The following is an 18,415-nucleotide window of genomic DNA, read 5'->3' as shown; positions in this document are numbered from 1 at the left end:
CGTCCTGTCATCACATCTCCATCTCTTCCAAGACAAGACCTCTAAGACCTATCCTGTTATCAAACCAATTTGCTCCTTCCTTTATCCTTCTATTAAACACCTACAAGCAAAAATCCACACATAGGTCAGTTCCCCAGCTGCTTCAGCTTTTCTTCTCCAACATAGCAATAGAAAATTGTACAACCATGAACACAGCACCTCAACAAATGGATGTTCTTGCTTGAGCCTCACCCCTTGCTTATTGGTCCTATTATGGACCCCCACATCTGCCTGTCCTTCCTCTCAGTGACATTCCAACTTATCCACACAACTGGGGACACTTTAACAATGCATCTCCACAAAGACTGTTAAAGGGAGAGAGAGACCTAGACATCTTTAGAGAGATTAGTAGCTAAGTAAGCACTTGAAAGAAAGTTTTAAAAACTGATAAGGCACCTATACAGACCTGAGGCAGTGGCTTTCTGTGGGCACAGTTTATGCCCCCAATGAAGACCATGTTGGGCATGATGGGTTTTGGGTAGTCCATCACAAAGTCTCCTCTGAAGAGCCACACGGATCCGTATCTGAAAATATCCGCTGGGGACATCTGTCTCTGCAGGAGCTCAGAGGCAAGGCTTGCATAGGAGGAGTAAGAAACATGGCAAATGTATTTGAGGATCAGAGGGTAGAGCATGTTCTTGACCCGCTGCAGGAATGTCATGTGGTCTGAATTCACCGTTAATAACCTAGGAATATATGAGGAAGGGTTTGGGCACTGTGTGCCCTCAAAATCCAAGTCACATGGAAGGAAACGCAAAAAATACACAGCAGGAATAGACAGGTACTCAGCCAGCAAGGACCCACAGGGGTAAACGGGGTCAGTAAGAACCACATCAAATGAGCTGGCATTCAGGGACCTGATCAGCTCCTTGTTATGCAGGAGCCCTGTACAAGTTGTATGATAGAGACCAGACACATTTTTCAACAATTCTATACTTTTAAAAAAAATCTTCAGATAGTGAATTTGTTCAAAAATATATGGCTTCTGGCCTGCGAAAACATGGTCATATTCTTCCTGGGTGTAGGGAACGGCATAGGTTTTCAGGGTGAAAAAGTCGGCTCCTTTGATGAACATGTTCACCTCTGGCGTGAGGACAACAGCCTGGTGGCCTCTGTCACTGAGCACCTGCACCAGCTTCCGCATGCTGAGCCAGTGGCTGCCTTCAAAGGGCAACACGAGCACCTTCCCGCACTCAACCCAGGGCCCGAGGCCCAGCAAAAGCAGCAGCGCCGGGAGAAGCAATGGAGGAAGCTGGAGGCCGGTCACCATCTCAGCAGCATCCACAGTAGCTGACTCCACACAAGCCTGTGCCTCCACCTGAAGTTTCTCACCCACTTATCACCCACTTATCACCAAGCCATTGAGCAAGACAGAGTGTGATTGGAAGGCAGATTCCTTAAGTGAATCATTATACAATAAACCTTTCACCCACTCTGAAGGCCCTTCTGTCTGCACACAGTACATGGCCCATGTTTCTTCTCCAATAAACTCGCCTAACCCTGCCACCTTCAAAGGGCCATGTCCTTATCCACTTTTTTTCATCCAATTGTCAAACAGGTGTGGGGACATGGTTTCATTTCCTTGCCTTCCCTTATCCTGTGAATCGCCATCTCACACATTCTAACTGAGCTCTAAGGGGTTCACTGAGGCCTTGTCCCCACTGTAAATATTTCTGCTGTCCGTGTCACTATCTCACCAGTCTTGAAGTCTTTCTTTCCTGTCTATTGAAAATCTTTTGCAATATTTAAGAAAACCAATCAAGTAAAATCTTAACCTTAAAAGTTGATCCGAACCACACTAAAGTCAAATTGTCAGAATGGAGTCTTTACAAATGTGCTCTTCACAAGTAAACTTTAAAGCATGAGTTTGTTTTTAAAGTAAAGAGACAATGAATACAAAAAACAAGCATAGGAATATTGATATCAGATAAGATGATGGATATTAAGGGATGTTGTTTCATGATAAAAGTAAACTCCATGAAGAAAATACAAAAATCATAAACCTTTGTGTACCAAGCAATCTAGTGTGTATATATGTGTGTATATATATATATTATATACATATATAATATATATATATAAAGCAAAAATATTGGAATCCAAAATTTAACCAACGTTCAGTTAGAAGGGGATCTTTTAAGATATCTTTCTCAAAATTGGACAGATTCAGTAAAAATCTCTTTAAAATAGAAAACTTAGTTAAACAATCAACAAAGTCAATCTTATAGTGACAAATAGGCCCTTAAAAATACTTCTTAGATGTATCCATGGAATATTCACAAATATTGATCACATGGTATTCAATATACATGCCACTAACGACATGACTATTGAGCACATGAATTGTGCTTAGTTTACATTGAGAAATGCTATAAGTGTTAAATGTGTAAGATTTTGAAGACAGCATGAAAAATGAAAATGTGCATCTCATTAAAAATTTTACTGAAAAGATGATGACAGGATATTTTTTATATTAGAAATAAAATATATTACTACAATTAATTTTATATGCTTTCTACTTTATTTAAAAGGTGCTTACTAGAAAATTTTATATTTACATTACATTGTATTTCTGTAGACAATTCTGTACTAGATGACAAAGAACACTTATTGAGAAATCAAAAGCTGTGACTTCATGCACAAAAGTTCTCTAATTTGAATACAAAATAATTTGTGAAAAATAAGGGAAAGGCTAAAAATCTTAACTATATTATTACATTATAAATTAAGAAACAGCCTCCTAGATAGCCATTAAATAAAAGTGGAAATCAAAAGCTGACATTAAAACTCTCTTAAGAACAACAAAAGGAAGAGACATGTATACCAAAACCCAACCAATAGGAAATGTTTTATTTACAGCTGTCAACAACAAAACGCTTCAATGCAAGGATGACATCAACTTTTAAAATAAGCTCCAATTAACAAAATAAAATTTAAAAGAGCAGAAGGAATAAACAAAGTCAAAAGGTATTTCTTTGAGAAGACCAATAAAATAATTCAATCTGCCATAATTCTTTAGATTAACAAAGAAAGACAGAGAGCAAACAAATAAAAACTTAGACTTTGATCTTTCATCTTAGAGAAGAATTGCAAAAGCTACTTAAAGGAGCCAAGTCTAAGGGTAAATAAACCAGATAAGTTAAGGTGGCAATAACTCAAAATTCAAAAGAAAGAATTAAAAGGACAAAAATCATAAATTTGAGCCTATCCTGTATAATACATGACAAAATCACAAGTACCGGTCTTGATGCACCAAATAAATTTGCATCAACATGTCTAAAGGAAAAACAGAAATACAGGCAGACATTCTCATAAATACACAGTACTTCAAGAGCTTAACCCACAATTGCAAGTCTACAAGAGCTACAAATGTCAAGATAAATAAGAAAATAACTGCTGGGGTTGAGTTGTGGAGATTGCCAAGGGTCAAGGTAGATTCTGCACCACAAGGATCATGGACAATTAAGATCAAGTGAGGCTGACAGCCAGTCTCCAGAAGACACACCTTGTTCACCTGGGCAATATTTAGATTGTAGTAATAATGGTGATAGAAATATTTATTGGGTGATTTATTATTGGGGTCTGATTACGATCAAGGCCATCTAGCTAGAAAAATGGCACTGAAGATTTCAATGGATGCAGTTAACTCCAGAGAACATATTTACAAACTAAGAGAAAATAGCTACAATTCATTTAAAATGTCTTCCTACCTTTCAGCAGTATTACAAATAGAGTAGATGAATATATATTTATTATGTAAAAAACACAACAATAAAGGGGGAAAATCAAGTAAGAATGGATACTTCCTGATTGGATCAGAAAGAAGGATGAAAATGAGAGCCCTTTATAATAATACATTCATTAATAAAATGAAGTACAGAGTAAGAACACAACACCTATAAAACACTTAACATCATGGGAGTCATATAAAGTAGGTGCACAGGACATAAAATGGGCTGATTTCCCTATGAAAGTGATAGTTGGCTCACTGGATTAAGAAAAAAAATCCAGCCCCCAGAATTCAAGCCAACAAACCCAAATACTGAGGATTAATGTAAGATTCCCCAGAAATTATAGGAAAAGCAATAGAGTCCACCATGGAAACCATTTGTGAACTTTCCTGACAAACCCTTTTCCAATTACACTCATCTCTTCATCCCTGACCAAACTTCACTGGGTTCGTAGGTTCATGATTTCATCTCAATGACCCCTACTACCATCCTTTCATGATTTCAGTGTCCCTAGTACAAAACCCATTTTACATACAATTTCCAAAATGCCTTCTCAATTCTGGAATATCTACACACTGTACTCCAGAACCAACTACAGTCAGGAACCATCCTGTCAGAAAAGCTAAGAAATGTTGGAATTCATTATTTCCATCTCTGATGGGAATCCCCTTTCTTTCTTCTCTGGCACTGTCTCACTTCCACTTAAGTAATTGAACCTTTTTGAAACTTCCACCTTCATTGATGGATTAGACCCTGTAGTCACCTCTCTATTGTTTCCAAGACAAAACCTCTAAGACCTATCCTCTCAACAAATGCATTTTGCTGGTTCCTTTGTCATTATTCTGAACAGCAATAAGCAAAAATCCACACATAGGTCCGTTCCACAGCAGGATCAGCTTTTCTGCTCCCACTTAGCAAAAGAAAATTGTACAACCATGAACACAGCACCTCAACAAATGGATGTTCTTGCTGGAGCCTCACCCATTGCTTAGCCCTATCACAGAGCCTCACACCTGCCTTTCCTTCCTCTCAGTGACCATTCCAACTTATCTTCACAACTGGGGACACTTAAACAATGTATCTCCACTGTTAAATGGAGAGAGAGACATAGACATCTTCAGAGAGATTAGTAGCTACGTAAGTACTTGGAAAAAGTTTAAAAACTGATTGGGTAAAGGCACCCATACAGACCCAAAGCAGTAGCCTTCTGTGGGCACAGTTTACACCCCAGTTAAGGCCTTGTGGGCATGATGGGCCTGGGATAGTTCATCACAAAGTCTCCTCTGAAGAGCCACACAGAGCCATATGTGAAAATATCCGCAGGGACATCTTTGTCTGTGGGAGCTCAGAGGCAAGGCTTGAGTAGAATGAGTAAGAAATATGGCAAATGTATTTCATCATATGAAACATGGTCTGAATTCATCGTTAATAACCTAGGAATATATGAGGAAGGGTTTGGGCACTGTGTGCCCTCAAGATCCAAGTCACATGGAATGAAACACAAAAAAATACACAGCAGGAATAGACAGGTACTCAGCCAGCAAGGACACACAGGGATAAATGGGGTCTGTTAGAACCACATCAAATGAGCCAGCATTCAGGCACCTGATCAGCTCCTTGTCATGCAGGAGCCCTGTCCAAGTTGTATGATAGAGACTAGATACATTTTTCAACATTCCTATACTTTAAAAAACATCTTCAGATAGTGAATTTGTTCAAAAATAATTTGCTTCTGGCCTGCCAAAACATGGTCACATTCTTCCTGGGTGTAGGGAATGGCATAGGCTTTCAGGGTGAAAAAGTCAGCTACTTTGATGTGCATGTTCACCTCTGGCAGGATAGACAGCAGCCTGGTGGCCTCTAACGCTGAGCTCCTGCACGAGCTTCACCATGCTGTGCGAATGGCTGCCTTCAAAGGGCAACACAAGCACCATCCCGCTCTCAGCCCAGGGCCCAAGGCCCAGGAAAAGCAGGGGCTCCATGAGCATCCACAGGGGAAGCTGGAGGCCAGTCACTATCCTAGTGGAATCCACGGTGGCTGACTCCAGAGAAGCCTCTGCCTCCACCTGAAGTTTCTCACTCACTTATCACTGAGCCATTGAGCAAGACAGAGTGTGATTGGAAGGCACAGACCCTCCTTAAGTGAATCATTACAGAATAAATCTTTCACCCACTCGACAGGCCCTTCTGTCTGCACACATGGCAAGACCCAGGTTCCCTCTCCAATAAACTCCCCTGTCCCTGAACCTTCTCAGGGCCATATCCTCATCCACTCTCTTATCTTTCATCTAATTGCCCAAATAGGTGTGGGGACACTGGTTTCATTTCCTCGCCCCCCACCTCTCTTGTGAACAGCTGTGTCTCAGGTTCTAACTGAGCTCTGAGTGAGTCACTGATGCCTTGTCCCCACTGTAAAACTCTCTGCTGGCCATGCCAGTATTTAAGCCCTCTTGAACTCTTTCCTATCTGCCTCTTAAAAAATCTATTGCAATATTTAAGAAAATAAGTGCTAACAGGCGGGAACACCCCAAATGTCCAATCACTGATGCAAGCAAAACAATATCTGTTCTCTCCATACAATGGAATATTCTTCAGCCATAAAAAGGAAGTTCTGATAGAGGCTACGACATGAATGAACCATGAAAACATAATGCTGAAAGAAGCTAGACACAAAGACCACATATCATATGATTCCATTTACATAAAATATCCAGAATAGGCACATCCATAGTAAGAGAAAGAGATTGTCCATTGCCATGGGCAGGGTGGAGGGAGAAAAATGGGTAGTGCTGCCTAAAGGGTAGGGGGTTTGCATTTGGGGTGATGAAAACGTCCTGGACCAGATCATGGTGATGGGGCACAACATTGTGAAAGCCACTCAATGTCATAGAATTGCACACTTTACAATGGTTAAAATGGTAAATTATATGTAATGTTTATTTCACAACAATAACATAAAATGGTATAGCCTCTTTGGAAAATAGTCCAGAAGTCGCTCAAAAAATAAACATGTAGTTCTTCAGTCCAGCAATTTTGATTTGTCAGGACAAAGTTTATATACCCCAGAAAAACATGTTTTTAAATCTAATCCAAAGCATGTGAACCCATTGAAAGTAGGACCTTCTGATAGGACTATTTCATTTAAGTTGTGACCCACCTGAACCAGGATGGGAACTTAATTTTATTCCTGGAGTCCTTTATATATATATGGAATGAACCAGGTAGAGACAGAAAGGCAATGGAGAAAGAAGATGCAATCAATAGAAGTTGGAAGGAAGGAAGAGACCAACAGATACATTCACGTGCCTTGCCATGTGGCAGAGGAGCCAAGAATCATAGCAGCTGGTCTTGAGGGAGAAAATATCTCTTTTATCCATTTCTCAGATTCTAACAATAAGCAAATGAATTCCCATTATTTAAGCCAAAGCCATTTCATGGTACTCCTTTGAGCAGCCTAGGAAACTGAAACACATTCATATACATAGGCCCAAGAGATTTGGAAACACATGTTCAAACAAAATCTCTATGCTAATATTCATAGCAGCATGATGCATAAGAGCCAAAAGTAGGAAAATCCCAAATGCTCATCAGATAATGAGGAGTTTCATAAAACGTGGTATATCCAGAGAACTGAACACTATTTGCCAATAAAACATAAGCCTGCAACAGGTAAAAACCTTTAAAAAAATGATGCTAATTCAAGGGAGCCAAACATTTGTAAATAGGACCTTTGCAGATAACAGGTGTGTCTTGATCCATATGACTAGAGGGGAAGGGGGGGGTGCAGTCATGCAGCAGTATGCCCAGGAAGGAGAGACCACCACGTGACAGAAGACTGCCATCACCAGTACATGCTGACCTCGGGAGGAAGCCTGCTTAGCTGATATCTTGATTTTGGACTTCTAGCTTAGAGACAAATGTTTGTTGCTTAAGCCAACCTATTGTGCAGTATTTGTCATGGCAGCTCTGGCAAATGAAGACAACCATTAAAGGATAAATCAGTCTTTTTCCACCCCGGGTCCTACTCTTCTGTAACAAATAGGGAGACCTTCCCTGCTATGGGAAATCATTCATCTGACTCTCTATGAACGATCTAATTCCACTTTCTCATCCAACTTTCTCAGTAAATGCACATTCACTTCATTTTCTCTCCTCCCACTCTCTTCTGAATCGTTTCAATAGAACTTCTATCACCATTAGTCTAGTGAGACTACCATCTCAGAAGTTCTCGGTGGCCTCATTAATGACCACAATAGTCTATTCTCCACTTTTATCCCATTCAGTTGAATTTTGGGCTATTTACTATCTTCTAAACTGCTTTCCATCTATTAATCTGCAACTGGTAGTACACCCAAAAAAAAACCCAGCTTCACAAGCTCCTTATTTGTTTTGTTTTCGTTTTTCTCCACTCAGGGGATGAGAAAAATCGTGTAAAGTCAGTGAGAGTCCTTATTTGGGATATCAATATTTGATAAAATTCAGAGAAATTCTTTACCTTGGGAATTTATGAAAACAAAATTATTTGTTGAACATGATTATGGCCATATCTGGGGGGAGGCAAAAGAAGTAAATTACTTGAAACAGGCCAAAAATGAATTTTTAAAAAGTGTATATTAAAAGCAATAAAGACAGCCACGCAATAGTGGCTCAGCAGCAAGAATTCTCACCTGCTGAGCTAGAGACATGGGTTTGATTCCTGGAGCCTATCCATGCCAAAAAAAAAAAAAACAGAAATAAAATAAAATCATGACTTAGATATGCTCTCCCAGAATGAAGGCAAGGAAGGTTGGGATAGAGAAGATAAAAAAGCTGAGGTGAAAGACGTTAGTGATGAAGCTTGGAGAATAGGAATCTGTGGATGATAGGTGTTTCCAAATTATAAATCAGAGCAAAAAATTCAATGATTTAACAGAGGACAATCTTCAAGCTTTCAATAAACCTGGGTTTAACTTTAGGCTTAGTGTGCACAGTAGTCAGAATAATAATTTCATGTCTTAATCCTTAGAACCTGTGAATATGTTATTTATATGAGAAAAGGGAATTTGCAGATATGCTTAAATGAAGGGTCTTGAAATAGAATATCCTGGATTATCTGGGTGGGGCCAATGTAATCACAAGGGTCCTTATAAATGAAAGAGGGAGGCAAAAGAGTTAGAGATTTCAGGAGGCTGCACTCCTGCCTTTGAAGAAGGAGGAAGGAGGCCAGGAGTCAAGGAAGGTGCGTAGCCTCTAGGAGGTGGAGAGGGCACTGAAACAGAATATCCCTAGGGTCTTCAAAAGAAACAGGGTCCTGCACCTTTATTTAATTCCAGTGAGACAGACCTCATTCTTCTAGACAATAAATGTGTAAGATAGTAAGTTTGGGTTGTTTTGAGCCACTAATTTTGTGGTCATGTTACAGCAGCATTCGGAAACTAATTCACATTATTGGGGGAAATTTTATGCAAAAATATCAATCACTAGAATATAAGAATAAAACAAGGAGCACAAAGTATGCTACTTCTGAAGGAACCAAAATGAGAATAGTTTTGGGTTTCTCCTGCACACTAGAAAATACCAACTGATAACAAGTAAATAAATTTGTACCCAAACAAACCGGCACTCAGCGTGGAATAAGAGACATTCTCAGGTATATAATGACTTCCTGAATTATCAATTTATTATATCCCAGGAAAAATACTTGAAGATATAATCAACCTGAGTCCAAGATGAGACAATAATAAAATAAAAAAACAAACCAAGCACCTTGGTGGAAGAAATGCTTGGCATTTTGTTTTTATACCAGAGTAGAGAAATGTGTGCTTGACTGAAAGCCCCAGGAAACAAGCAACAGGAAAGATATGGCACCTTTCTATTTCCAGAAACATGGCATTCCAAAATTAACAAGGAAAAATAAAACAATAAGAAGAATGAGCTTACACTAAATGGAAAGAATAAAATCAAGCACGCACTTTGTGTGAAGAGACCAAATTCTTATGCTAAAAGAGACAGTCAGATTGGAGTTTATTTAAAAATGTGCTCTTCACAAGGAAACATGTGTAAATATGGGTTTCTTTTTAAGGTAAAGAGACAAGGAATACAAAAATAACAAGTATACCAATAATGATGTCAAATAAGGTAGATGGTAATAGATATTAATTTAATGACGAAGCAAATTTTGTGGAGAAAATACAAGAATCATAAACCTATGTGCACCAAACAATCTAGCAAATATATTTGATACACATATCATATATGTATATGATTCATACATCAAAAATTATTACAACTCCAAAACCTGACCAAAATTCAGTTAGAAAGAGATATTTTAAGAAATTTTTAAACCGCAGAGTTTCAGGAGATTTTTTAAATAGAAAAATTGATTTATGTAATCTTGAAGTCAGTATCACAGCTATACAAATATAGACATTTTAATATGTATCCATGATGTTTACAAATATTGAGCATACGGTGTCCAATATACTAGCCACTAACTACATATGACTACTGAGCATTTGAGCTGTGTTTAGCCCACATGAGATATGCTATAAGTGTAAAATATACACAAGATTTTGAAGACTTAGTATGAAAAAAAGAATGCAAAATATCTCTAATAATTTTATACTGAATACATGCTAAAAGGATAATAATTTACATATTAGAAAATTGAAATTAAAATTATCTCAAGAACAATGAAAGGGAGAGAAATGTATACCAAACACTAACCAATGGAAAAAGTTGCATAAACAGCCTTCAACAATATGATGCTTCAATGCAAGGATCAGATAATTAATTTTAAAAATAAGCTGAAATGTGCAAAATAGAATTTTAAAAAAGCAGAAGGAATAAACAAAACCAAAAGCTGTTTCTTTGAGAAGGCCAATAAAAGAATTCAATCTATCATAAGCTTTTAAATTAGAAGAATGATAGGGAAAAAACATATAAAAGACTTAGAATTTCACCTTAGAGAAAAAGAACAAAGTTACTGAAGGAGTCAAATCTAAGGGTAAAGTGAACAAATAAGTAAGAGTGACAATAACTCAAAAATTAAAAAAAGGAAGAATGAATGGCTCCAAAAATCATAATATTGAGCCTATCATGTATAATACACGAGGAAGAGCACAAGTAAATGAACTCTTATGCACCAAATAAATAGGCATCAATATGTCTAAAGGAAAAACACATACACGCAGACATTCTCATAAATACACTTGTATTTCAAGAGCTTAACCCACAATTGCAAGAGCTACAAGAGCTACAAATGTCTACAAGACATTGTACAAGAGCTACAAATGCCAAGGAAAACCAGAAGGTACCTGCTGAAATTGAGTTGTGGACATTGCCAAGGGTCAAGATAGATCCTGGACCACAAGGATCATGGACTCTTAAGGTCAAGTGGCAGACAGCCAGTCTCCAGATGACACATTTTGTCCACTTGAGCAATATTTAGATTACAGCAATAATAATGGTGATAGATAATATTTATTGGGTACTTCATTATAGGAGACTGATTATGTCAAGGTCATCCAGCTAGAAAAATGGCACTGAAGATTTGAACCAATGCAGTTAACTCTAGAGAACATATTCACATAGAGACATGAAAAGAATAGAAATACGTCACACCTTCATACCTTTTATCAGTTTTACAGATCCAGTAGATGGATATGTATTTATCATTTTAAAAATACAACAAGAAAACAAAAAGAAAAATTTTCAACAACAAAGAAAATTTAAAAAACAAAGCATAAAAAGAGAAAAAATAAAAACACAACAATAAATGAGAAAATGAAGTATAAATAGATACCTTCTGATTTGATCAAAAAGAAGAATGAAGATGAGGGTTTCATGAAAAATAAAGCATTCATTAATAAAATGAAATACATACCAAGAACACAACTATAAAAGATCTAATATCATAGGAGTTACATAAATTAGGTAAATAGGACATAAATGGGTCAATTACCCTATAAAAATGATAATGGCTCAGTGGATTAAGAAACAAAATCCAGCCCCAAGACTTCAAGCAAGCCAATCCAATTACAGAGGATTAATGTAAGATGCCTCTGAAATTATGGGCAAAATAGTAGTACTACCACAAACAGTTGGGGAGGTGTGGGATTGGTTCAGTGGTTTGATCAACCTTTCTGACAAGCCCTTCACCTAATAACTTCCATCTCTTCATCCTGATGCCACCTTCTTGGGCTCTTAGGCTCATGGTTTGATCTCAATGACCCTACCATCCATTCATGATTCCAGTGTCCCAAGTACAAGACCCATTTCAAGACCCATTGCATTTCAATGCAACTTTCATGATGCCTTCCCAAATATGGAATATCCACACACTCTACTCCAGAAACCAACTACAAGTCAGGGACCATCCTGTCAGAAAAGCTCAGAAATGTTGGAATTCATTATTTTTATCTTGGTGGGCTAACCCCAGTCTTCCCTCCCTGGCAATGTCTCACTTCTACTTAAGTTATTAAACCTTTTTGAAACTTCAGCCTGCATTAACCAATTAGATCCCCCTGAAACCATATCTCCATCTCTTCCAAGACAAGACCTCTAAGACCTATCCACTCAACAAATGCATTTTGCTGATTCCTTTATCCTTCTACTAAACACCAATAAGCAAAAATCCACACATGGGTCATTTTCACAACAGGATCAACTTTTCTGCTCCTACTTAGCAATAAAAAATTGTACAACCATTAACGTAGCACCTCAACAAATGGATGTTCTTGCTTGAGCCTCACCCGTTGCCTATCGGTCCTATTATAAACCCTCACACCTGCCTGTCCTTCCTCTCAGTGACCATTCCAACTTATCCACACAACTGGGGACACTTTAACAACATATCTCCACAAAAGACTGTTAAAAGGAGAGACATAGACATCTTTATAGAGATTAGTAGGTAAGTAAGCATTTCAAAGAAAGTTTTAAAAACTGATTGGGTAAAGGCACCCATACAGACCTGAGGCAGTGGCTTTCTGTGGGCACAGTTTATGCCTCCAATGAAGACCATGTTGGGCATGATGGGCTTGGGATAGTCCATCACAAAGTCTCCTCTGAAGAGCCACACGGATCCATATCTGAAAATATCTGCTGGGGACATCTGTCTCTGCAGGAGCTCAGAGGCAAGGCTTACAAAGGAGGAATAAGAAATATGGCAAATGTATTTCAGGGCCAGAGGGTAGAGCATGTTCTTGACCCGCTGCAGGAACGTCATGTGGTCTGAATTCACCGTTAATAACCTAGGAATATATGAAGAAGGGTTTGGGGACTGCGTGCCTTCAAAATCCATGTCACATGGAAGGAAACGCAAAAAATACACAGCAGGAATAGACAGGTACTCAGCCAGCAAGGACCCGCAGGGGTAAACGGGGTCAGTTAGAACTACATCAAATGAACTGGCATTCAGGGACCTGATAAGCTCCTTGTCACTCAGGAGCCCTGTACAAGATGTATGATAGAGACTAGACACATTTTTCACCAATTCTATACTTTCAAAAAACATCTTCAGATAGTGAATTTGATCAAAAACAACTGGCTGCAGGCCTGACAAAATATGGTCATATTCTTCCTGGGTGTAGGGAATGGCATAGGTTTTCATAGTGAAAAAGTTGGCTTCTTTGATGTGCATGTTCACCTCTGGAGCGACGACGACGGCCTGGTGGCCTCTGGTGCTGAGCTCCTGCACCAATTTCCGCATGCTGAGCCAGTGGCTGCCTTCGAAGGGCACCACCAGCACCTTCCCACACTCAGCCCAGCGCCCAAGGTCCAGAAAAAGCAGCAGCCCCAAGAGCAGCCACAGGGGAAGCTGGAGGCCAGTCACCATCTCAGCAGAATCCACGGCGGCTGACTCCACACAAGCCTGTGCCTCCACCTGACCTTTCTCACCCACTTATCACCAAGTCATTGAGCAAGACAGAGTGTGATTGGAAGGCACAGACCCTCCTTAAGTGAATCATTACAGAATAAACCTTCCACCTACTCAGCAGGCCCTTTCTGTCTGCACACACGGCAATGCCCACGTTCCCTCTCCAATAAACTCCCCTGACCCTGCCACCTTCACAGGGCCATGTCCTCATCCACTTTTTTTTCATCCAATTGCCAAACATGTATGGGGACAATGGTTTCATATCCTCATCTCCCCTTCTCCTATGAACTGCCATTGCTCAGGTTCTAACTGAGCTCTGAGGGGATCACTGAGGTCTCACCCCACCATAAAACTCTCTGCTGGCTGTGACACTATCTCACCACTCTTGAAGTCTTTCTTCCCTGTCTCTTAAAAATCTATTACAATATTTATGAAAACCAATCAAGTAAAATCTGAACCTTACAAGGTGATCAGAGCCACACTATAGGAAGACTGTCAAAATGGAGTCTTTATAAATGTGCTCTTCACAAGTAAACTTTAAAAGCATGAGTTTGTTTTTAAAGTAAAGAGACAAGGAATACAAAAAACAAGCATAGCAATATTGATATCAGATAAGGTGGATCCTAAGGGATGTTATTTCATGATAAAAGTAAATTCTGTGAAGAAAATACAAGAATCATAAACCTTTGTGTACCAAGCAATCGAATATGTATATATATATATATATATGTGTGTGTGTGTGTGTGTGTGTGTGTGTGTGTGTGTGTGTGTGTATACATATATCTATAAAGCAAAAATATTTTAACTTCAAAACTTAACCAAAGTTCATTAGAAGCGGATCTTTTAAGATATTTGTCAAAATTGGACAGATTCAGTAAAAATCTGTTTAAAATAGAAAAATTGGATTATACGACCAATAGTCAATATTACAGTGGCAAACAGGCCCTTAAAAATACATTCTTAGGCGGGCCGCGGTGGCTCAGCGGGCAAAGTGCTTGCCTGCTATGCCGGAGGACCTCGGTTCGATTCCCGGCCCCAGCCCATGTAACAAAAACGGAGAAACAGAATACAATAAAACAAGAAAATGTTAAAAATGTTTCCCTTTCTTCCTTCCTTCCTTCCTTCTCTCTGTCTTTCCTTTAAAAAAAAAAAAAAAAAAAAAATACATTCTTAGATGTATCCATGGAATAGTCACAAAAATCCATTGCATTGTATCCAATATATGAGTCACTAACTACATATGACTGTCAAGCGCGTGAATTCTGCTTAGTTTACATTGAGAAATGCGATAAGTGTAAAATATATAACAGATTTTGAAGGCAGTATGAAAAATGAGAATATACATCTCATTAATAATTTAATACTGAATAAATAAATGCTGAAAGGATATTTTATTTAGAAATAAAACATATTATTACAATTAATTTAATATGTTTTCTACTTTACTTAAGAGGCACCTGCAAGAAAATTTTAATTTACATTGCATTGTAATTCTGTAAACAATTCTGTACTAGATGACAAGAACACTTATTGAGAAATCAAAAGCTGTGACTTCATGCAAAAAAGTTATCTAATTTGAATACAAAATAATTTGTGAAAAGGGAAGGGAAAGGCTAAAAATATTAACTATATTATTACATTATAAATTAAGAAACAGACTCTTAGATAGCCATTAAAAAGAAGCAGAAATCAAAGGCTGAAATTAAAATTCTCTTAAGAACAACAAAATGAAGAGAAATGCATACCAAAACCTAACCAATAGGAAATGTTTTATTTATAGCTGTCAACACCAAAATGCTTCAAAGCAAGGATGACATCATCAATTTTTAAAATATGCTCCAATTAAGAAAATAAAATTTTAAAAAGCAGAAGGAATAAACACAGTCAAAAGCTATTTCTTTGAGAAGACCAAAAAAAAAATTCAATCTGTTATAATTCTTTAGATTGACAAAGAAAGATAGAGAGCAAACAAATAAAAGACTTAGACTTTGATCTTTCATCTTAGAGAAGAATTGCAAAAGCTACTTAAAGAAGTCAAGTCTAAGGGTAAATAAACCTAATGATTAAAGCTATCTTTTGCTTAATCTAATCACTGGAAGGCATTTAAGGAGAATTCAGAAGAAACAATCCCTCTTTCTGCTTCAGCCAACCAGCCTCTCTGAGAGTTTGTTGAGGACCTTCGTTGGAGCTGCCAGCTTGTGGCCTGCCATACAGATTTTGGACTCTATACCCGCTTGGTTTGCGTGAGACACTTTAATAAGTCTCCTATTTACAGATATCTCCTACTGGTTCTTTTTCTCTAGAGAAGCCTAGCTAATACACCTGGCAATCTTATTTCTTGGTATGCATCCGAAAGAACTGAAAGCAAGTACTCAAATTGATCTTTGTACAATAACATTCATAGCAGCATTATTTACAATAGTGAGAAAGTGAAAGCAACCCGTGTCCTTCAACAGATGAATGGACAAATAAAATGTGGTCCAGCCATACAAGGAATATTACACCATAAAAAGGAACAGAGTTCTGATCCATGCTACAACATGGATGAATCGTGAAGACATCATGTTGAGTGAAATAACCTAGACACAAAAGGACATATATGATATAATCTCACTCATATAAAATACCTAGAACTAGAAAATTCATAGCTACAGCTAGTAGATTGCAGGTAAGCAGGGAATTGGACATGAAGGGAATGGGAGGTACTGCTTAAGGGATGCTGAGTGGAAAGTTTAGGTAACAGATGGTGGTGATGGGAGCAAAATATTGTGAATGTAATTAATACCACTGAATTGTACACATGCAAATGGCTAAAATGGAGGATTTTGAGTTGTGTATATAAAACTTTTAAACACTGGCTTCCTTTGTGAGGCTGTACCTGACCCCTCATTCTTCCCCTAAGTCTAGGTACGTGAAATAGCTAAAAAAAAAAAGGGGGGGGGGACAACTTAAATGCTCTTTACTGTCAATTGGCGACTAATGATTTTGCAGCCATTTGTGTATTTATTGGATTTCCCACAAGCTTCTTGGAGGAAGAGACTATGGTTTATACATGTTAACTCCCTCAGCACCAAGAACAGAAATGAAAGTAGAAATTAAGACATATTTGACAAATGAATGTGAATCAGTAAATTACTAAGAGACTCTGGAATAAGTAACCCTTCAAGCAAATGATGTCATCCCTTCCCTGGGTGCCTGGGGCTCCGGCCTGCAGAATGGCACCCACATGCCTTAGCACATTCCACAAGGGATCCTCCAAGTACCTCTTCTGTCTGGCTTCACAGCTCCTACAGAGGAAACACATTTCCACCTTCAGGGCAAAAGGAGACCCTCTGAACGAATTCAGTTTGAGAGCTGAGCCCAGAGTTTTTGCTTGTTTTTTCTGTTTTTAGATGGCCAGGAAGTAGTTTGTAAGTGGGCACAAGTTTGGGTAACAGATGGTGGTGATAGGGGACAACTTTGTGAATGTAATTAATACCACTGAATGTTACACTTGAAAATGTCCTACATGGGATATTTTGAGTTATGTATATAAATTTTGTAAACAGTGGCTACCTTTCTGAGCCTGTCCATGCCCCCCTCATTCTCCCCCATGCACTATACACTGAAATAGTCAAAAAACAACAAGAGAAATAATCAAAATGCCTCTTACTGGCAATTCAGAACTAGTTGTTATCATCATCATCATCATCATCATCATCATCATCATCATCATCATACATAATAAAGTAGGGTGGGAAATCCTACTTAATCCAAACCTAACCACTTTCAATGTTTAATTCATCTACAAGACCTTGGTAGAGACAAAGACTAATACTTGGGAGGCTCCTTTGTGTAAACACAAACCTGTATGCTGGCTACATACACAGAATAACTCATGCCAGGACTCCTTTGCTTTCTATCCAAAAGGCATTTCTCCAATGTGAGAATGCTGAACACTTTCAAAAGGGACACCCAATGTTATGCTTTGTTCTACCCCATTCACTGCCTTAATCAAATTTCTGGAAATCAAATGGCAAGTAAGCTGGGCAGAACTGGTGGGAGAAATCAAATAAGGGAAAGGAATAAGCAGTTGGGGTAGAATAGTCAAGAAAAGGAAGAACAGTGGAAAATGAGAACATAAGCACTTTTTATATTCCCACAGCAATTTTTTCTTTTCCATGAATATGTCACTAAAAAAGGAAGCATGTATACAGGAGTGGCAGCATCACTGCACAGGGTGGCAGGGCCCTGTCCTAGTATCCTGCACTTTGTAGAAGAATCTGAAGAAATACCTTAACAAAGTTGATCTTTAAAAGAGCAGAAATTGAGGATATATCATAAGTTAGTAAAGACAAAATTGTCCTGAGCTGATAAAGATTAGAATCTACTGTATATTCCATAGTCCATGAAACATTAATAGAAAAAGACAAATACCTAATATTCTTTTCATGTCCTATTAAAAACATTGAATTACAAATTTAAGTTTAAAAAAGTACCTATATGACATGATGTCATCAACATGGCAATGTAAACAGCTACTAAAAACCTCCCCCTCAGTGATTCAGTGAAAAAGGGTCAATTCTCACTTCTTCAGATCTCTGGAGGAAGGTAGACTGGGGAAGGTTCCCACAAATGCTGAATCAAAGAAAGAGAAAAATATCAGGTTGGAAACTTCTGTCCCAAACAGGCTGATCCTCTCCCCTCCCCCTCACTCCATCTCACACACCTTGGAAAGTTCCCAGAGGCAGCAGCCAGGAAAACTGCCACCTTCCACCAAGGACACAAACTATAAGATCTCTCGCAGCAG

At 38.3% G+C, this 18,415-nt stretch overlaps 1 protein-coding gene, 1 long non-coding RNA gene and 1 pseudogene across 4 annotated transcripts in view; 1 reads left to right on the top strand and 2 right to left on the bottom strand.

Moving 5' to 3' along the window:
- The window catches only part of LOC143678256 (UDP-glucuronosyltransferase 1A3-like), a 67,931-nt gene extending 54,290 nt beyond the window's left edge, over positions 1–13,641 (bottom strand). The window contains exon 1 of one of the 2 annotated variants that reach the window (XM_077155479.1): positions 12,721–13,641. In XM_077155479.1, coding sequence (XP_077011594.1) covers positions 12,721–13,584 — 864 coding nt within the window. In that variant the 5' untranslated portion in view covers positions 13,585–13,641. Of the gene's footprint in view, positions 1–445; positions 1,375–12,720 lie in introns of those variants that run through there. The other variant, XM_077155478.1, reaches the window with a different exon arrangement.
- LOC143678263 (uncharacterized) overlaps positions 1–18,415 on the top strand; it is a 338,248-nt gene that overhangs the window by 247,099 nt on the left and 72,734 nt on the right. The window lies entirely within an intron of this gene.
- Positions 5,002–8,441, bottom strand: LOC143676867 (UDP-glucuronosyltransferase 1A3 pseudogene; annotated as a pseudogene).

This window comes from Tamandua tetradactyla, chromosome 3 (genome assembly GCF_023851605.1).
Source record: "Tamandua tetradactyla isolate mTamTet1 chromosome 3, mTamTet1.pri, whole genome shotgun sequence".
In the NCBI taxonomy this organism is placed as follows: domain Eukaryota; kingdom Metazoa; phylum Chordata; class Mammalia; order Pilosa; family Myrmecophagidae; genus Tamandua; species Tamandua tetradactyla.
The sequence above is the reverse complement of the archived record's forward strand: the minus strand, read 5'-3'. Positions and strand labels throughout refer to the sequence as shown.